General features: G+C 37.2%; 1 protein-coding gene across 1 annotated transcript in view; it reads left to right on the top strand.

Annotated features, from left to right (window-relative positions):
• Positions 1–22616, top strand: part of PCSK5 (proprotein convertase subtilisin/kexin type 5) — a gene marked incomplete at its 5' end in the record, with an annotated part of 204094 nt that overhangs the window by 128745 nt on the left and 52733 nt on the right. Inside the window, 2 exons of the mRNA XM_080638774.1 lie at positions 5860–6072; positions 15945–16045. Coding sequence (XP_080494900.1) covers positions 5860–6072; positions 15945–16045 — 314 coding nt within the window. The remainder of the gene's footprint in view (positions 1–5859; positions 6073–15944; positions 16046–22616) is intronic.

Below are 22616 nucleotides of genomic sequence, written 5' to 3'. Positions count from 1 at the left end.
TCCAGCTCCCAGGAAGCACAGAGATCAATGAAGCTGGAAGTAAAAGGATGCTGCCTCTCACATGTGCGTCTCTTAGGGTGCTGTGATCCTTGGTGCCTGGCTGTACAGTGATTGTGCAGTGCTGCACACTCAAAATCATGCCTGCATAGTAGGTTTTTTTTAGGTTTCCAGAGTACTGATCTCTGTTCCACACATTCAGTTATTTCCTCTTCAGAAATAAGCTTTTAAGGTCTTTTTCCAGCTTCCTTATCAGGATCAGTTTCACTTCCTGACAGTATTTTTTCTTCTTGGAAGCATGAAGTAATTTTAGAACAGTGTAGGGAAGAATAGAGGAAATTAAACATTTAGGTTCTAGGTGTGGATAGAGTGTCCCTCCTTCTCTTTCCATTTTAAATTTTCATTATTTGTGTTCTGCTCATGGGTGTGTGATTTCCAGCATATTGGTGGCAAATTATCTCTCCCTGGCTGCAACCCCTGTAACTCTGGTTACTCCAGGTCAGTGGTTCTGCCTTTCCTGCTGCTTTACATTTTTTCCCTCTGCCTTAGTAAATTTGGTCACTTCTGTAGAGACAGCAACTTGCCCCATAGGCAGGGAGGGTTAGTGGGGCACTTGATTCCTGGGCATGAAAACATCAGGATTCACAGGCTGAATTACAGCAGCTTGACTTGTAAACAGTGGATGAATGTCCAGTCTAGACTTTGTAAAATAATGTGAATAAATCTTGCTTCACTGTCTCAAAATACAACTCATAAATGGAAACTGTTTTTATCAGATGTAAATGTGCTGAAAGCAAGTTGAAAGTACGTGGAGCTGCTGGTTCTCCTTAGATGAATGCATGAAGACCTCAACCTTATAATGGTTCCTGCATGTATTGCTAGAGCATTCAGTCATAAAGATGTGGTTTATATGTATACACACACATATACACAAGCACACACACTTGGAGTGGGGGATGTTCTTTTTCATAGTGTTAGGAAATTCTGCAGATGTCATTACGAACATGTTCATACTGGCTCAGGTTCTTGGCAGACAAGCCCTTCCGTGCTGTTGAACTGGAAAAAAAAAAAGAGCTTTATCATTTACCCTACTTGCTACTTGCTGACCAAAGAAAAGGAGGCAGTAGCAAAAAATAAATAGGAATGCCCCCACATTTTTGTGCTGTGCTTTTACACGTGCAATTTCTGCCTTGGAGCCTTTTTATCCATGACCTGAGACCATTCCGTTCAAAATCAGCTGTCTATTGAGCACACTGGCTTTGCCCAGAAAATGTGCTAGGAAATTGGACTGTGACTAGGTCAATAGCAAGTCTTAGCTGTCAGTGAAAGACTTTATCTTTTCCATAATGGAACACTTGATTATTTTTGCAATTGATTTATGCAATATAAGAAAGTAGACAAAACAAATGGAGAACATTTCATAATGGTCTGAAATGTGCGGTGACAAGCACAAGTGCAGTTATGGACACCTTACAGAGTTTGTAAGAGGGAGCCTGTAGCTATCATTGCAAATGGAAGATTAGAAACAGCCCTGAACCTAGAGGGAGAGGTAAGGCATTTTTAACATCATAAGACAAGCGCTGAGCGTACTTCGCGACACATCGTTTCACCCTGGTCTATGCCTCTGCTATAGTTCACTAATTCTTGTAAATTTTGCAAAAGTTGTACCCATATGGTTTGTAAATACACCTTTGCTTTTGATTAATAAATTACACATGGCTTCTTTGACAGCTCAAAGATTGACTTTTCATCTTGACACCCTTGGGCATCTGGCAGATGACAGATGATAGATTTAGACAAACAGTAAAAGCTACAGAGTGGCTTGCATGTGTGTTTATCTTAACTTTGTAACACAGTCCAAATGTTATTTAACCGTATGTGTTTAAAGGAGACCAATTGGGAATGGCATTCACATACAGTAGGACAGCTGATGCTGTTGCTCTAATTACTTGTTTGGTATAGTTGCTTGCAAGTTTATAATTTCCTGAGCATGACTGGGTCTATTGAATTAAAGCAGGGTGTTTGGAAACAGGGAGAAAGAGGAAATCAAATGGTAGTTTAACAATAGGCAGTAAATGGAAACCAGAACTTACTTACTTGACACATTGTTTTAGTCAGGTTGAAATTAGTTTGGAGGTTTGCTTATTCCATTTATTTTTTTTAAGGCTGCCATTTGCTTTGCCAAAAAGCTTCTAGGAACAAGATCTTCAGCATGTTTTCCAGACTGAAGGTAATGCAGTTATTTTCTGTGAAATGCTGAGTTGTTAAATGTGCAGTGTTGCAGTGTGTTAGAGGAATGGAAATTCTTTCTTTGTATATTAGAAAATACTCTTTTCCATTAGTCAGTACACCTGGTACTTATGTTTTTATTGCAGTAAGAGAGATGTTGATACTTCACATATTTTCAAGAGACATTAGTTTTGAAGAAATATTTGTTATTATTGTTTACAAAAAACAGCATGGAAGGGAATAGTTGGGTGCAAATGGCTGTTATTTTTAAAGCCCTGTCATTATCATTAAAATCTGAATCAGTGTTTATTATTTTTAAATATTACATTGCAGAATTTGTAACATCGATTGGCATGTTTTCATCTTGACTATATTTTGTGCCCAGAAATGGATTCACATATCTGTTTTTGCAACTCATTTTTCATTATTAGTACAGCAGCATAAGTATGCATATAAAGAAATATGGACACAGTATATCTGCAGAGAAGCTAATAATTCAAGGGTTACTCCTGCAAAATTTACAAAAACTACAGTCCTACCCTGCTGTGAAAAGGTTTTCATTGCATGAGTGGAACAAATCATCTTATTCTACTGTGTGAAGACAAACTCAGCTGATGATGACAGCAGAAAAATGACAGATGGGCTGTTACAGATGGGGTATTTTCCTGTATGCATATGGTTTTGAGATTTTATTTGTTTTTTTTTTTACAAACCTGTTTTTTAAAAAGTGGAAGATGGACTTCTAGATAAAATATTAATAGTTAGATTCCATTATCCTCCTCCTTGGATCTCTAGTTTGATTATTCTGAATTCTCATTTCTTCTCTCGTGGTTTGATTGGTAAGTTATTCCAAATTTCCCATGGGGTATCAGTTTGGACAAATGTAGTAATATAATGTGCAATATAATTGAGAAATGCATATGAGGAAGAAAAATGTGAAATTCTCCAGATAGCAGATACTTGTGAAAATTCATCAAAAAGAGATTTCAGTGGAATATTTTGACGTGTTCTGGAGGTTGAAGTGTGTTTGTATGATACGATTTTTTCTGTGTATTCTGCCTGCCTAAGTATATATTAACATTGTTGGGGTATCAGTGTATGTATAGGAAAGAGAAGTTGTTTTTAAGAGACAATGTAGGACAGACAGGAATCTGTACATGACTCTCAAACAGATGTCAGAATTGATAGACAAGCCGAAAATGACCGTTGAGGAGACAGCTGATGAAAGCAAATAATAGAATACTGCTGGGAAACATGATCTAACTGCAAGAGATGATAGGATGAAGCCAAACCAAAACCAGTAAAAGTCAAACAGAAAGTAGTGAATCAGCATATCTTTAGCGTGATCCTCCATCCTATTCCCCACAACATAGGAGAGGTCTCTAATTTCTGTCTCCCTTACGTGCTGGGATAATAAATCAGTGAATAGGGACAAAATAATCTTTCCATTTACCCTTCCTTTAATCTGTCTCATCAGATGTTTTCAGAATGATGGGTAAGAAGTAAAGTTCTGCAAAGGGACATAACCAGATCATAGAATGAAAGAAAATTGGTTCATAGACCAGTTCCAGCTCCATGAAATCGCAAAACCCATCCAAAACCACTGGCTTTGGGAAGCTCCGAATCAGACCCTGCTCTCTGAGAAAAGCGGGCAGGACAAGAACCCCAAACAGAAAGGGGGGTTTGATTTGGTGAGAATTCGTAAAGTGGGGAAGGAGACTTTTAACACTTCATATAGATTGTCTTTAAAACAAAAAGAAATGTTACTACTTTGTGTCTTTTTGTTAGTGTAGTAGCTAAGATCAACTAAAGGAAGTAAAAGAAGTTGAAATATTTATACTTCCCAGCTGGTCAGACTGATTTTCTCTGGAGAATGTGGATATCGTAATACATTTAACTTGGCACCCTGGGTTTTTTTTTTTTCTCTGCTTGAAATGCTTTTTTAATGAAAAGTTGCATTTTGGAGACATAACCTTGTATAAACACTAGCCGGGAGAATTTGATATTTGAGAGAAGAGTCTCTCCAGGTAGTATACTTTTATAAAGCTCACAAAATGAAATTCATCAGTGTTTGAAAACTCAAGCCTGGATTGTGAACTGTGAAGAGGTTTTTGTCTTATGTTGGTGTATGTTCAATTATGCTCAACTCAGAAAGCCCTAGTGAAACCCCTCTGAGCATCTGGATTAAATGAATCTTTGAATTGCTAATTGTTTAGGTTGACCTGGTAGATGTCCAGCAGCTGTCTTTATGTTTTTTGTGGTACACAGTTGCAGTCTGTTTAGAAAAAAAAACCAAACACACAAACTCCCCCCATGGCCAAGCAATTAATCCATGCAGAGAAAGTGGTGTATTATGTATTGTAACGTTAATTTATCATACATACATGATGAGTTGCAAGCAAAAGAGGTATAAATGAGACTATTTGTTAGCATAATTATGACTGAGAGGAACGTCCCATGCTTGGAAACAATGTCATGTCAGAAACAGTGACACAATTTGGTTTAATATAAGTTAAGTTTAGTTCTTTGGTGAACCTTTCTATCTGAACAGTGCTTTCTGTAGTGTGCTTCCAGATGGAGAGTGCTGCTAATTAATGCAAATCATACAGTTGCATGAATCTTAATTTCATTTACTGGCATGAAATATGTAAATATAAATAAGGAAAAGCCCAATTACCTATATGTCAATAACTCTTAATTCCCATATATCAGTAATACAGGTAACTGATCATCTTCAGTTTTCATATCAATGCCTATTTCAGAGTACTAGAACCACCAAAAATGTTTTGATTCATTTGGACACTATATATAAACTTCGGTGCATTAAGAAAAAATCAAGGTGAGATTACCTATTTAAGTCCTCATTTGAAATTATGAATGTGCTGAAGTAACTTTCCAGCTAGACATATGTTTAAAATGTCATGTTGAACTAATGCCTTAGTGCTTCATTAGGATGGTTTTATAAGAATCTATTCTATTTGTCCATTTTTGTTTATATATTGTGTTATGCAAATAGCATTCATAATGGACAAAACAGGTTGGACTAGATTATCTGGGTCCCTTTCCATCAGGTATTCTCTGATTCTGTGACTTACAGTGTCTGTGAAACAATAATGTTCTGGTTCACACTGTATAATGTTACCCAGACCATACCTAGTCCCACAAGGCAGCCCAAGGAGAGACAGCTGAGAGCACCTTAATAAATAAAAGGTGATAAATAAATAAATAAATAGTAAATAAATAAATAAATAAATAGTAAATAAATAAAAAGGGATTTAATTTCACATATGATATTTCTTTTCTTTTTCAAACCCAGTATGATACTTTCATACTTCTGAGTCTTCAACATCTCTTTCTTGGTATGGCTGGATAGCATAGATGCAGAGCAACAAACAGACACTCTTTTAAAGCTGTTTGTAAAGCTATGTTCATACCACTCATTTTCTGAATTTTTCTGATGTCTGAGTCTGAACTCTTCTAAATCCTGTTTTCATTTCAGATTCTTCATAGTGAGCTAGTTTCTCTTATTGTCTTTCTCTCATCGGATGTCTTTTTTTGGGAAAAGACCTGTTTGTTAAGCGGATGAAGGGGAAAAGAATTATTAACCAAATCTTTTGTGCTGTTTCTATACAGGGACGAAGAGGCTTAGGTTCAGTCTTTGTTTGGGCATCTGGAAATGGTGGAAGAAGTCGTGACCACTGCTCCTGTGATGGCTACACCAACAGCATCTATACTATCTCCATAAGCAGCACAGCTGAAAGTGGGAAGAAGCCATGGTATCTGGAAGAATGTGCATCCACACTAGCTACAACATACAGCAGTGGAGAATCCTACGACAGGAAAATAGTATGGTTTACTTTTTTTTTTTTTTTTTTTTTAATTTATATGGGTTTATGTTGGCATAGTGACTTTGGGGAAAGGGAGAGGAAGACAACTCATTTATACTAATTAATGAATTGCTTCAGGAAAAGATCATATGTGGGCAAGTTCATTAAACCCCAGTGTGTTACCCAGTTGGGGTCAACATACTGCTCTTTGAAACATGCATGTTGCAGCCTAATGCAGTGCAGGTACACCATATTTGCAGCAGGTTTTTCCACTCACCTCATTGCTGCCAGTTCTGAGTGATGCTTTCTAAGATCCTATTGCCACTGCCATCGAAACAGATTTCTTTCATTACAAATATCTTGTAGCCCATCGGTAGCCCTGAGAACATAGTCTCCTCTTGGTTTTAATCCATTTATCAATGGTTTTCATATTTTACATACATGGTATTATCAGTTTTCCTATGTATCTCTGTATTTTTTCAGATTTATTTTGATCCAGCATCATTCCTCTCTTACATTCAAAGATAGTCCATTATCACTCAGATTGCTGCCTAGCTGATGCATTGTAACCAAGATTGAGCTCAGAACATACCTTTCCTGTATTATTCCTCATCTCATTCCAAAACAGCCAGCATCCATTTTCCATTACCTTCTCATCTTCTCTGGAAGCCAACAAATTGTTACAATTCTCTTTGATAATCTATTGATACCATTAGTATTTGTTTGCTTCATCTGTTTTTTCAAATTAAGTGAATTCAATATACTTCCCAATATTCAGTATTACTGCTTTTAACCTTTTGAACCCTTGTACTATGATTAATCAGATTTGCTAATATTTTCCTCTTCCCTGCTTATTTATTCTACTGTATAACTTCCAGATCTTATGTTCTTCCTGATCTGAAAATGTAGGGATTTTTTTTTTCCCCTAGATGTTTCTGTAAGCACACATCTAACATCACTTTCTTTCTGGTTCTTAGCAGATACCTCTCTTGGCAATGGTGAGGAGTTAAAAATTCTTTCAACTATGTTTTTTAATACTGTCTGCCTTGCTTTCAGGATTCTGGGATGCTGGCCATCCCTTCTTGAGTTCTTCCCTATTTTCAGATGATCTAATTTTTGTTTTAAACTTGTTCTGAGGTATTTCTCCATTCCAGTAATTTTTCTGTTCTTAACTTCCTTCTCCCCACTGAAACCTTATCTCTCTTCCTGGAATGTTTCTTGTTCTCCCTGATAAACAATAATAAAGAAAATAAATTACTGTGTCTCCTAGCAGTCCTCACTTCTATGATTAAATCCCTTCTACTGTCCTTTAAAAGACTTTTGCTAACTTCATGTTTAAGTGAGGCTAATACAATATAAGGTGAGCAGACGTGATTGTTGTTCACCAGCTTGACCTTTTGCAAGTCTGTGGGCCTCCCTGAGTCCTTCAAATCCAGCAGCTGCTGTCAACTCAACAATAATTGTCATAAAGACAATCAATCTTGTTTAGAAAGTTTCCAGTGACAGAAAATCCACTTAAATTTAGGGCAGGTGATTTTAATTACCCATTGCTGTTTAAAACACTTGTTTGCTATCTGAGCCTCTTGTAGCTTCAATTTCGAGGCATTTGGTTGTGTAACAGATTTTACTGCTAGTATGAAAAGCACTCTAGTTGTCTAATGTCTTTCACTCTAGCCATGTAGCCTGAACAGTTAATCCCTGCTGATAGATGAAGGTAACCTGCTTCTGTTCAAGGCCAGGTTGGATGAGGCCTTGGGTAGCATGGTTTAGTGTGAGGTGTCCCTGCCCATGGCAGGGGGGTTGGAACTAGATGATCTTAAGGTCCTTTCCAACCCTAACTATTCTATGATTCTATGATTCTGTCATTCTGTAAAAGGCATGTTTTCTTCCATTTTATGAGCTTGGAGTACCCAAACTACACACACCGGGTAGTGGCAGTGTCAGTGCCAAATGCACAAGAAAATGTGTATCCTTGAGTGCCAGCTCAGTTACCCCTTCTTTATACATTAAGCCTGACTGAGACTAGCCAGCTTTACAGCCATGTAATGTGTTCATCGTTGTGTGATGTCCAGTCCGCTTTCAGAGCTGTTGCTTCTCTATTTCAGAATTAGTGGCCCAAGGGCAGATATGAAGATACTTATGGTCTCTTTTTTGAATCATTTACCACTGAGTCTACTGATCCAGACCAGCCCTCATCATCACTTCTTCTTTCTCCAAAGTTTCTCTAAGTACAACATTCAAGGTTCTGGTGTTTTCTTCCAGGTCTTTGATAAAAGCTTTAAGTGATACTAAGGCCAAGAACCAAATTGTATAAGGCCCGATTAGAGTCTCATTTTTCATGTGTGCTATAAGCACATATATAATTTCTCTGCTTCTAAGTATGTTTCTGATTTTTTATATATGCTTAGCTTTTGAGACCTCGTAATTATCCTATTTTAAATCTATGTATTGTCATGTAAACTTTTAATCTTTTAAATAATTTTAATTTTTTAATGTTCAGTATCACATTATGTGTCTTGTAGAATCCTGATTATACTACTTTCAACCAAGGTGGCGGCCAGAAAAATAATTTGCAGCACTTTGGCAAGCTCTTTTCCAGCAGCTTATGTTATCCACCAATAAGTATAATACCAGTTAATTAATGTATTCATAATTAGTTTAAATCCTGTATAAGTTCTTTAACACTAGATAAAAGCTTGGCAAATTGATGAAATTATTAGGACAATGCTGCTTACCCTCTCAATATATTGACACTGCTTGGGTTTTCTTTCAGTCTTCTGGAACTTCTCCAGTGTTCAAAGGCTAGCTAAAATCAACAGTACAGTCTGACATGTTCCCTTTCCAGCTCTTGTAAAAGTCTTTGGTGCTTCCAAACTTTCTGATTTAAACTTGCTATTTAAAATAGCTATAAATAGGAAGATGATTTATCATCTTTCTGTGCTCTGATTTTTTTTCCAAAAAGGAACATTCAGTGGAATGACCATTTACTGTATACTACTATTAACTATTAACTATTGTATTATTTCTGGACAATTAGAACAATATTGCTTCGGGATTCTTTTGCTTCTGATATGCTTCAAAATAAAACATCCTTCTACCTTATTCTGTTTTTGTAAGCTTCAACATTTCACCTTTGTCCTTCCTTACCACCTTTATGCACCTTCTGTCTTCTAATTTTTATTCCTTGCTATCCACTTTTCTTGACTTTTATTTATTTATTGTTAGCTAGTTAGTTATTGCTTCTTTCACCTGTCAATACTTTCTTTGTTGACCAGCATATCCTTGCTCATTTTTACAAAAATCTATTAAAATATCTGTTTGTTTCTCAGTCTTTTTTTGTGGTTTTCTAGTTCGCTGATTTAACCTTTGTGCATCCCTCTGGTTTCTTAATAGCCGTAGTTTTCTTGATTATTGTCTTCCATTCTTTTCAATTAACATGAACATTCTGCTTTTATGGAATACAGAATTACTATTTCAATATATATAGGTATTGGTGTAGGTATTTCTATACCACGGTATTGCGGATTCGCATGCTACTGGAGTTTGTTCTGAGTTACATGACAAAAAGTAACAGCAACTTAATTTGGTTTGATTATTTCTTACATGTCACTCCTGTCACCACGTGGAGGTGATCTCACCTTTATTGTTAGAGACTTCCTTCTGAAACATTTTTTTATTTTACTGAAGTATAATACCTATCATTTCCAGAATTCGTGCACTGTGCTAATATGTAGAGTTTTTTACCTTATTGTAAGATTTTTGAAAGGTATACTTTACAAAGGAGAGATTAATTATTTTATATGGAATAAACATATATTATCTCATAATTAAGGAAATAATGAAGAGATCTTACATAAACATTATTGAAAAAAATTAAAAATATGCCTCTTTAAAGATCTCGCACAGGCTACTGGAGAAAAGTGAAAATAAATTTTAATTTAAATCCATCAATTCTGTAAGCACTGATTGCTTTTACTAATCAGGTCCTACATTCTTTTGGTAGCAGTCCAGTTGCATATGCCAATTTTAGATTATTCCTACACAGTGTATCATTTTGCATAGCAAATGGTAAAAACATAAGTGTACTGAGGAGCCGTAGGAAGTAACTCAAATCTGTTGATACTTTGTTTACCAGAATTTAATTTACCCTTGACTACTTTTGTGCAAAACAACTTTGATGTTATCTGTGTGATAAGATGCACTGATCTCAAATGCTTGAATAGCAGACCATAAATATTCCCTCCAAGACTATTTTTCCTGCACTTCAGTATCATTTGATTTGTGAAACAACAGAAACACCCTACCTGAGGGTATTTTGCTACTTGGCATTTAAAATGAGGCAAGCATGTTTCCCCTCAAGACACCTTCAGTGACAAAGCAGAACACTGTGAAGTAGGTGCAGTCAGTAGCTTTCTGTGTTGTGTTTAAACCAGTTAACTGTCATAATGGGTAACAACTACATGCTTCTGTTATGCTGCAGCTCAGTGGCAAATTACATGAAATTGTGAGGCCAGCTCAAACTGAGTATTAAGCAGTCCTTCAATACGCACACATATGGAAGCAGGGACTTTGCTGTCATCTTTGTGACTGTCTTGCTTATAGCCTGATTCTGAAAGCAATAATGATAGTATCACTCTTCTCCAACTTGTATACTAAAATCCAGTCCAACTGAAGACCTATCTAACCTCATTTAGCTTGGGAAGAAGTCTTGTTTGAGCCAAGAACTGAACTAAAGAGAACTGAAAATTTGGAGGACAAAGTTTTGCAGCTGCTATAAAATGCTACAAGAATCTAAAATAAAGCTGTGTATGTATTTTCAATATTGTAACACACATCCTTTTCACTGCATCATATCTCACATTTTTGTTTAGACTGCTGCCTCTTTTGAGTCAGATTTTCTTCACATCTTTTCACAAAAAGCTTAGAGCTTGCATAAGTTTGAAGGGAAAAACTATAATAGAAGAAAAATATAAAGATTATTATTAAATTTAAAATCTCCAAATTCTATTATGCATATAAATATATTGTCAATATACAAATTAGCTATGAAAAGCTCAACTTCATGCTGTAACATGAAAAAAGTAACAACATTTGATCAAGGCTTACAGTGATTTGATTTGTTGAAGTAAGACTCCTGTATTCAGAATAGGAAGCAAAAATACTACTGCAATAAACTAGGAAGATGTGACCTGGCGTGGGATTTGCAATCAGATTCAAATGAACTCATTCTTACTTTTTGTCATGTACTTTTAAAAGGTTTTCTAGTCTGGAGGTTTTTTTCTGTCTTGTACAATGATAGCATAAGAACATAATTTCTGCACAACTCTTTTCCATATTGAGCTTTTTTATCTACTGACTTCAAGCAAAAATAAATGCAAGCAAATTCTGGCCTGAAATAACTTGAGCAAAGAGTTACAATTAAACACACAATGATCATCTTGCATGAGTTCCTTCTTGCTTCAAGTGTGTTTGACTTTATGCTTTACCAAATCTTATTGTAGTACTGTTAGCACATTATTGGAAACAGAGTTTCCAACTTTTTGGATGTATTGTCATGCCCAAAGTGTGCAGACTGCCTTTCACACATGCAGCTGGGTGTATGCCTTTTACATAGACTCTTGGAGAAAAGAGTTAGGTTTACTTTTAGGTGCTTCCAAGAGCAGCTGCAAAGTGCCAGCATAGGTTTAGGTGTAGAAGCTCACACTCTGGGACAAGGGCAAATAATAGGTAAAGACCATAGAGATATACTTTACAGAGGTTATCTCTCAGAACACAGTGAGTGCAGAAGTACTAGCTATTATACAGTTGTTAAGGTATTTTTTTCTATTATTCTGTTGTCTTCTATTTTGAATACTGTAGGACAATGCGGGAAGATAGCTTCCTCAACTGCAGACCACGCAGCTAGGACAGGTTAAGCACAACTTGATACAGTTACCAATAGGGGCCTTTCATTTTCTATGATTTATCAGACATGTTGCACAAATGCATCACATTTCCTTTTAATTCCTTTTTCAAATTATTTCTTAAAGCACTAAGGAATCTACATATGAAAGTCGCTCACAAATATAATTTATGAACCTATTACATGACTTAACCTTCTGAAAATAACTTAATGTTCCACCTGTTTCTTTGTTTCATAAAAATGCCAGTTCACCTGCTGAGTTCCTTCTCATCTGAGATATACTTCTGCCTTGCCAACTAAAGCAAAACCAAAAAAACCCCAACATGTCTTGCCAGTTCTTAAAACACGAGAAAAACCCTGCTTTTGTTCAGAAACTTTCAGTGTATCAAGATACACAGAACCTGACACCTTCAGTTTTGAGTAGATTCAGATACACAAAAGATATGAGAAGGAACAGCAGATTTTTATTAAACCCATGTCACTTCTAGTTTTATAGAAATCAACATTATCTTGAAGAACTGTACCAGAAGGTAAATAATGGTTCAGTAAGTTCAGAGAGCTCATGTCACAGAATATGAAATAGTAAGAAATGCAGAAGCTTGGGAAGGAACAGTGAGTGCTAAGGGAAATACTTTTTTTTTTTACCTTAGCCATTAACCTCCCGATCAGTGAAATTATGGAAAGATTGGTTATGCGGCCTTAATAATGGCTGTAGAGAAATGGCATCTCCTTAATTCTTCAGAGCAAGTTGCTTCTATAAAACTATCACAGTGTTCTAGAGCTTTTTCTTTAATAAATACATGGATTTTCTGAAAGCTGTTGGACTTCTGCATATGGCAGGTATTACATTGTGGTGATTCATTTAATTTTTCTCTGCCTTTCATCAGGGTATCTGTCCTAGGTTGCTGATTTCGTGTTGGTTAAACTAGGCCAGTACCAGAAACATTGTCATTGCCTTCAGTCAAATCTAGTTGATTCAAAAGATTTAGACGTGGATATAATTCATCTCCCTAGAAATATGGCATGGACTTCTCTTGGGCAGTCTGATGAACATTTTCATAGCTCAGCAGTTGTTACAAAGGTATTTGAAGCATACAAATGTGTTGTACTCAACAAAAGATGCAAAAATTTCACTATTAATCAGAATGACAGGTAATATACTCTAATGGGAGCTTCATGGTGCTGTCAGATACCACATCCTTTTATTGTAATTAATGATGTTGCCCTCATGTGGTTCAGGAGTTTGGGGCGCCATTTTAATTCTTCAGGCTTCCTCGCCTGGGGGTGGTCCTGTACCCTTTTTTTCCTTAAGGTGAACGCAACTCTTCTCTGACATTGAATCCATAGGGCTGAAAAAATGCCTCAGATCTTGGAGGTAACTTATACTTAAACATCTCAGCCTCTGTCAGTAACTTGGCTTTGAAATAGCTCAAATGGGATTTCCACTCAGGTAGCTTTCCCTACACAACTTCTGCAGAAATATTTGCTGAGTGAAGGAGAGAGATAAGGATCTGTAGTTCAAACTGCTGCCACAACATCCGCTTTGAATGTGAGAGATGTTGCAAAATAAAGATCTATCATGGTTTGTTGTGCTTAATATCTGTAGCTACAGGATAATAAAACACTCTGGAAGCATGTTATTCCAGAGCATGAGAGATACAGATAGCACAATGCAGTGTGCTTTTCACTGTATTGAGAGAGGCTGTCTCTTAAGAAAAAGCTGCTGTTCAGGGTGCTTCTCTCTGCCTGAGCTCCCACAGGGTTTGCTAACCTATGGTCCTCTGAGGAAAGTGCCTGCTGCACCACTTCTTTGCAAGGGATAAGGTACCAGGCTACAAAAGAGACAAGCATGTGTTAGTCCCTTTTCTTGCCCTCTCTTTTTCCTGATCTCCCTTTTACTCCTTGCCACAGTGCTGACCAGTGTTTTTACAAATGAGATACCTGAATCTTGTACCTATTAGAGTGCTTGTCATCCTGTAGTCTTTGGACATGTTAATCCCACCTGCAAAATCACTACTTGCATTTACACATACAGGCAATGGCATGTTAGAACAGTTCCTGCTGCCGTTCCACTGCTTAATATTATCAGAGCATTTATGGGATTTGCATGCGTAAAGGTTTTTCTAACACTTTTCATTGTTTTAATTAATACAGTCATTAGGAAAGAAGAAATTACATGAACATTTTTTTTTATGGGGTTCAACTTTTAGCTGATGAAAGATAAAAGAAATTATTTAACAAGGTGCGCATTTATGAAGGATATTAAATAATAGTGAAAAAAAAAGATTCTCGACTTTGTTATTCAAGAAATCTGACTTTTAGTAAGTTCACTAATTTCACAATATGACATTATAAATGCTTTTATCCCTCTTTCAATTTCTTAAAGCCTCCATTTTGTTTCGCTTGCTCATAAGTTGCGTTCAGTAATAATTTCCTGGTGCTGTTAGCTCCTTCACTATTAGAAGAAGTCTTCTGTGTTAGCTTGTGTATGCTTATATATCATGAGCACTTTAAGCAGCCTTATACGAATTATGTAATACCTACACTACTGGATATGGCAAATGCAAATGTATGAAACATAACCCTTCTGCATGCAATTGCTTGCATTCTGCCCAGAGAGGATGCAGCTGTTTCTTCAGGTCGTATTTTGCATATCTTCTGGTTTCAAATCTAGACAGACATTTTTACATGCCCTGTGCTTTTTTGTGATTTTTTGATCCTCTGATCTCTCTTTTTCTGATCTTTCTGCATACCTGTGTTGCAAGTGAAGTATTATACTAGTGAATTAGAGGAAATGGAGACACAGTAATTCTGGTTGCTTGGGTAGGAAGCTGTGTGAGCAACTTCCTTGCCTCCCAGGCAGATGTCTTGTAGTGACTGAATCTCAGGGATTAGCTGAAATGCTGAGAGTAAGGTTTGGCGTCACACGTCATTCACTCTGCCACCTTCATGGAGTTTTCCATGCTGTGGACTGCTACTGCTGTCTGCTAGCAACTTTTCTCAAGTCTGCATTGGTTTTGCTTGAGCTTCTGTTAAGTAGTAGTGGCTTCCTATCTCTACTGCCTTGCTCGTGCTAGCAACTGCTTCTTCTGGAAGAAGATCATAGGTTATAATCTCTTTAGATTGCCTGAAAGAGGCAGAATTTGGAATAAACACATTTTTTGTGTGTGATATACTGTCTTACAGAAAGAATCTGCCTAAAATTCATTATTATATCCTAATGCTAAGTAGAAGACTGTGTCTCTAGTTGGTAGTGCACATTACATTTTATATATCCACTTTAGATTGCATATAAAAATATGTTGCAGGATATATTTGAGTAATACGTAACAATTTGAATCTGCAAATAACTAATTAGCTGGTAATGTGTAGGTCAGATTTGTGATTACATCAGGACTTTCCAATGAATTGTTGCTTAATTTCATGTGAATTACTGCATAAGTCACAAAGGAAGGATTAAACACGGTACTTAGCGTGAGCCCAGTGGTATTCTGTTCTGTCACATAGTTCCAGTGTGACTTCAGGCAACCTGATTAACCCCTCCATACCTCTCCTATAGTCTCTGGGCATAACCAGTCTGTACATAGGGAGTTCTGTAAGATAAAGTTCATTCTTGTTTGTGAAGCACTTTGAGATTCTTAGATGGAAAGTACTCTATAAATGCAATAGAAGGGCAGAGTTCTAACTGTGCTGTTTTAAAACCCTCTGCATGTTTTTCTAATTTACAAGTCTTTTTGTTTATCATGCCATGAGAAGAATGGAGACTAACTTATGTTTTCAGTGCAACAGAGGAACTTGTGAACTTCTCCAAGTTCACAAGTGACTTCAGGCTCAGAGTACAATGTCATGTGTTCAGACACCTTTTTTTAACTTTCCTTGCAATGAAAGAAGGAAATATGGTCCATGTACATGCAGCTCATTCGGGCAAATTAAACCTGTTCTGATTTCTAAAGCTGTGTTCTAAATTTCACACTTTCAATTTCTTCCAGATCACCACAGACCTGAGGCAGCGTTGCACAGACAGCCATACTGGAACCTCAGCCTCTGCACCTATGGCTGCAGGCATCATTGCACTGGCACTGGAAGCAAAGTAAGATCCAAGTTATACTCTGAAAAGAAAGTAAAACATACTGAAAGAACTTTCACACTCATCCACTGCCTTTGTCCAGGGATCTCAAGGTGTTTTGGAACCTCTGTTGTGATAATTCACAGTACCTTTCCAAGGGCAGGAAAGATCCATGTGCTTATTTCATCTGCAGAAAGCTGACTCCATGGAAATGACAACAGAGTATGCAGTGTTTAAATGACTTGAAACCATGTTGAACACAGGTAGTTTCCACTAAATGATGTACAGCATCCTCACAATGTCTTACAGTACCCTCACAGTGCTGCCCCGATCTGCTGTACTCTGCGGGCTACTGTAGGTCACCTCTTGCATTCATCAGGCTCTTCTTAGTGATATCCATTCTTCAGTGTTGAAAAAAGTTTTGGGGTGGTGTTAGGCTATCATGAACAAAAATGAACATAGTATAAAATATAGAAATTCTCAACTTCTGAATGCTGACACAAGTCTGGTTTTTCAGTGAGTTAAGTTCCTCAGCTCTAAAAACTGGATAGTGTGCTCCATAGTCACTTTACCTCAGAAAAATTTCCGTCTCACACGTGTTCTCTCAACTGCAGGATTTTGTTCTTTGTCTAATAAATATCTTTAATGTGCTTCATGGAGCAGCAGAAATACTGGCAATTTATTGGGAAAATCTATATTTCAAAACTTTTTGTGCATTACTTTGTGCTGTATTAGATAATATTTGCAGGTCTGAGGTGGAATGCTCCACCACAAATCCTGCTTGAAATCAAATGTTTCTGTATGGTAGGACACCAATTCTATTAAATTCTGAAGAAAACCAGTTTCCTCTGGGGGCTTCCAGTTCCTTTGAAGGAAGTAAAAAGTTTTCACACAATAGTAATTTCAAATTACATATAATTTATAACAGTAGAATTATTTTTACACTTTCATGTGCCTTTTTTTTTTCATATGCAAGAAACCATGGGCCAGTTTTCAACACATAATGCCTTTTTGCTGTTGAGTTACAGTCATAAGAGTTAGTAATTGAAGAGCTGACATAATCTTAAATAGTGTGGTACTTGTATAATTATAATGAATTTTCTTACTGCAATCACTGGAAACAAAGATATTTTTAAAAGTTAATATAATGCTATTGTTTAAAGTATATATATATATATTTTTTAATTTCAGTTTTAAAATCCTTAAATCATTCTAAACATCCTGCACATACAGATAAAATTGCATGTGCATAAATTTAATTCTGCTGAAAGTTTTTCTAATTATTTCTTAATGAATGGAGTTTGCTTGGTAATTTATTGTTTGTGTTTTATATGATATTTTGTATGCATTTTCTAACAGATTATTACTGTAATTGAAACTTTCAAAGAATTACAGCACAAAATACCTACAACCAAGTTATTGCTGACTGTGACAAAACACACAGAAGCTTACACTTTACACAAGCTTTTTTCTTTGTGAACTTTGGTGACTGTACCAATAAGAAATCCTTGTTAGTGCTATGGACTAGTTTGCAGTTGGGTTTTTTTTCCAAACTAATAGTTGCTATGATAGGAACAAAGACAGGACTGCATTAATGTTTCACGTGTGGTGATAGAGACAAAACACGCCAGCGACTAAAGACCCTAGTCACTTTCTTGTGTTTGTAGTACTTTGTTGCATGGTGCTAACAAGATTTCAGGTGAAAAAATATTGATTTTATCTTCTTTCAGATTCTGTTCAATTAGCGTATATGGAGGGATCTTTCTCATTTCCAAATGTTGGCCTGTGTTTTAATAGGTCCAAATGACATATTAATAATATTGTAGATCTGGTTTTATTAATTTGTAGACATTCTTCAACTTTTCTATCCTAAGAGTACTTACAACCAACCTTCTGAGCACAACTGTGAAAGGAAAAGGAAAAAAAAAAAAAAAAGAAATTAGGGAAATAAATTTCCAGCTTTCCCATTATGTTTTTCCCATGAATTAATCCAGTCCTAGGGCTGGAGAAACTGTTGGTCTTCTGAACTTACAGATTTTGAAGTAACGCCTTAGTATTACAAGGCAATCATATCAAATGTATTAATAGAATTATAGACTGGTTTGGGTTAGAAGGGACCTTAAAGATCATGTACTTCCTGCCGTGGGGTGGGACACCTTCCTCTAGAGCAGATTGCCCAAAGCCCATTGAACAGTATCAGGGATAGGGCAGCCACAATTTTCTTGGCAACCTATTCCATTGCCTCACCACCCTCATAGTAAAGAATTTTCTCCTAATGTCTAATCTAACTCTACCCTTTTTCAGTTTAAAACCATTCCCCGTTGTCCTGTCACTACATGCCCTTTTAAAAAGTCCCTCTCCAGATTTCTTTTAGGCCCCATTTAGGTACTTGAAGGCTGCTCTAAGGTCTCCCTGGAACCTTCTCCAGGCTGAACAAGCCCAAGTTTCTCAGCCTGTCTTCATAGAAGAGTTGCTTCAGCCCTATGAATATTTGTGGCCTCCTCTGGACTTGCTCCAGCGGGTCCACATCCTTCGTATGTTGTTGCCCTCAAAGCTAGACGCAGCACTGCAGGTGCTCTTATGAGAGCAGAGTAGAGGGGCATGGTCACCTCCTTTAACCTGCTCATCACACTTCTTTTGATGCAGCCCAGCATACAGTTGGTTTTCTGGGCTGCAAGCGCACACTGAAGCTGGCTTGTGTTGAGCTGCTCATCAACCAACACCCCAAGTCCTTCTCTTCAGGACTGCTCTTTGTCATTCGCTGTCCAGCCTGTATCTGTGCTTGGGAAATTCAATTCTAGTGTCTTGGATTTGTTTGTATAGAATCTATTCAGATAATTTTAATCCATTTCTAAACAGTTCTTCTCATTTATTTATCTGGTTTGAAAATTCAGGTTGTATTTTTCACCTGTGATACCTGCTAGCTTATGTGATCCTAAATAATGCTAGGAATTTAAAGTATACAAAAAAAACTTTTGAGGCCGTGTTAAGTATTTTATTCAATACTTCTAAAATATATGGCATGAAAAGGACACAATAGCGTGGCTTAGCATTACAACTTACTGGAACTCATTTGCATTCAAACAGAGTTTGTCTTTACGCAGATACTTCCCTAGATGCCTTATTAGTGCCTGTGCTAATAGCACTAATGTTTATATGAATTTTTTTTTAAAAGACTAGTTGAAAGAAGTTTTGCAAACCTATTTATGATTATCGTATAGCAAGCTGTTTAAAAATTGGAGCACTTAGTCCTGAGCACTTCTTGAATATGTCTGTAATAACGTATAGTTTTATTCCACTTTGTGCTGCAAAACACAACAAACTATACCGTGGGAGGGTTTTGAGCTTAAGAGGCCGGTTTTCCCTAGTAGCCAAGTTCTGTTCCTGGGAAACATCAGGAGGTGAGCAGAGCACTAGTCTGGCCTGGATATGAGTCAGAACAGCCAAGAGATTGCTTCAACTCACATACAAAGGTACATTAAACCAATGGAAAATGAGCAAGGCAGATTTCCACTCTGACCTGCCTCTTTCTTTCTTTGATAAGCCCCATATGGTGGGATTGGCAAGTAGCTGATGGAAGACCTCTTACCTCCACTTAATAAACCCTAATTTGAACCCTCCACTTGGTTTTCAACTGGGATCTGCTCCTGAAATCCTGGTTTGGGATTGTGGCCTACTAACTACTGCAATTTGAAATAATGTGAACACATCCTTTTTTTATTTTCTATCCAGCATTTGAGTATCAAGTGCCATGTTCTCCTTCAGGAATCAAAAACTTGTAACTGAGTTTCAGACTGCTTGTTTGGAATCCCTGAGGGCAAAATGCAGAAATGTAGATATGCAACAACTATCACATAAAGGATATCTCTTAATCTTCATATTCTATGGTTTTCTTACGGTATTCAGATAGTTAATTGATATCTGGTGATTCCTGGTATATCTAGGACCATGTTCAGGCTTCGTGAATAAATGCTTGCTTGTGTATTGCACTTCTTAGTCATTACATGATATTGAATTCTGGTAATTGTAAACCAGCAATTATGGATATGAGGTGTAATCCATTTAGTTAGATGAGGCAGCAATGTTCTTACTAAAAGTGAACTATTTGTATTGCATAGTACCATCTACTGTTGATATGAGAAATACTTCTTCTCACTGATGAAAGGTCTGAATTTGGAAACTGGGTGAATCAGAGACAGGAGAGCCACTGTGCCCACATTTGTTCCATTGGGTATTGTGCCATGTTCCTTTGGAGAAGCCAAATTTTTTTTTAAAAAATAAATAAATCTTATGTTGCTGATGGAAAAATACATTGGACATCCCCAGATGAACTGCATGCTTTACTGTCTGTAAGCCAATGCATGTTTTCCAACCTGTGATAATGGCAGTTACGTGAGTAAGAAGTACCACCTGAAATGGAAATATTAATTTGCTATATTTCTACTGTGTGGTATACTCAGTGGTACAGCTTTGGAGAGTCTGTTTTCTTCTATGATTCCTTTTACGTGAGCTATATACTTCATTTGTCTTTGGTTACATGAAACCAAGCCTAGAAGAAGGTAGTGCTGGGAAGAGATAAAGAAATTCAGTTAATTCTGATACCAGCAATCCAGTCAGAAATGTGAGAATGCACCACATTCTTCTAAAAGGCAGTACAACCACGAACAGTCACTGAGATGAACTGAAAATTGAGCTCACATTGCAAGGGGTCAGGAGTGTCAGAGGAAGATACTTTGGATTTCTGAAAACTGATTAGATACTTGCAATATTTCCCATAGTGATTGGTTGTCTTACAGAAAGGAGGAGAGTAATGTAATGAACCGTCTAGCAAGGGGCAGTTTTGGATACAGAGAACATACCTCTGTCATCAAAGTTATGAGGCTTTTACTGGTTCATAATTATAGTCAGGGGCTAAAGGTGATGAGACAGTTGAGGCAACTGTGGAAATGCCGTCAGATGACCTCTATATGCAGGCTTCCAGTGTAAGAGATGTTGTCATTTAAGTCAATCAGCTTTAGTTAGGTCTTTGCTTCATTGATTGGCTGCCTGTTATAAAAGGGAATGCTAGAGCATGTGAGTTGGAAATCTTTTTGTAAATCTTTGCATTTTTAGAGTACTTTTAAAATAATGCTCTTAATTGTGAAGTATTTGAAAAACTTAAACATAAATACATGCTTAAGTTAGAACCTGTGTTTCTTTTGAGTTTTAACCACCCGTGCCACTTACGCAATTCCAGTTATTATGTTGACATTGACTTGGAAATATTTTTCTGAATTCAGGTTGCCCCATATTGCCCATTTTAAGGTCCTCTTTTCAGTTCAATGTAAATTTGCCAAAGAAATATTGTTCAATCTGAAATTTTCAATGTAACTGGCTTTAAAAATGTTCTCAGAAAATTCTGTTCAGACATTTCTTAAACTGAGTCTGGGTTAAAAAAAGAAAAAAAGACATGTTTGATTGTGATAATTTTTAACTTTTTCATTGAGTTTTACTGTGTCTGCACTATGGAGCAACAGCGAGAAATAGAACAAGTGGATAACCGTTGTTCTTGTGCCAGGGCAATGCCTTTTACGTTTACAAGCTTTTCAAAAATCTCAGTTGGCATGTGCTCAGTTGAGAGTTAAGAGTTTGGCAGCTCTATCCCCTATAGCTTTTTGATTCTCCAAATGTTCCCCAGCCTCAGGCTTTAGAGGCTGTTCTGGGTCTCTGTCTCTGAAGTTGCTCTTAGTGGTGCTGCTGGCTTCTCGCTTTGAGAGCAGGGAGCTCATCTGCTTTTCCCAGTCTGTGTTTTTGCAGCAAGAGGAAAATGAGGAAGTGTCGTGGTTTAAGCCAGTCGGCAAGTCAGCCACGCAGTTTCTACTCCCCTCCGACCCCCGGAGGGATGGGGAGGAGAATCAAAAGAACGTAACTCCCACGGGTTGAGATAAAAACAGTCCAGTAGCTAAGGTATAACAGAAATCACTACTGCTACCACCAATAATAATAATGATAAGGGAAATAACAAGGGAAGAGAATACGATACCACCCGCCAAAAATGAGCCGAGCAGAGAACGTGCCCTTCCGGGAAACTCCCAGTTACATCCTGGGCATGACGTGCTGTGGTATGGAATGCCTCTTTGGCTAGTTTGGGTCAGGCGTCCTGTCCCTGCTTCCTCCCGGCTTCCCCTCCTCCCTGGCAGAGCATGAGACTCACAAAGTCCTTGGTCAGGGTAAACATTCTGACCAGCAACTGAAAACATCGGCTTTATCAGTATTATTTCTGGGCCGAAAGTCAAAAGCACAGCGCTGCACCAGCGAATAAGAAGGAGAAAAAGTGACTGCTGCTGCTGAACCCAGGACAGGAAGGTGGAAAAGGGGCAAGTTCACTGGATTGCAGTCTTCCTGCAGTCTTTCTTTTAAGATTCATTGCAGTACAGTGTCATAGCTCAACTATATTAAAAGTGATCAGTATCATCAGAATTGGCAGCTAGGTCAAATCAATACCTTGGGTAGCATGCTAATCAAAACAGCCTGCGTTAACTAACCTAATATAATGTAATGATTTCCCACATGCACAGTTGTAGTTAGTTCTAAAACTGAGAACTGGCCTAAGGTT

This window comes from Psittacula echo, assembly GCF_963264785.1.
Source record: "Psittacula echo genome assembly, chromosome: Z".
Classification (NCBI taxonomy): domain Eukaryota; kingdom Metazoa; phylum Chordata; class Aves; order Psittaciformes; family Psittacidae; genus Psittacula; species Psittacula echo.
Note: the sequence above shows the minus strand (reverse complement) of the source record. Positions and strands in the feature narration are given on the sequence as shown.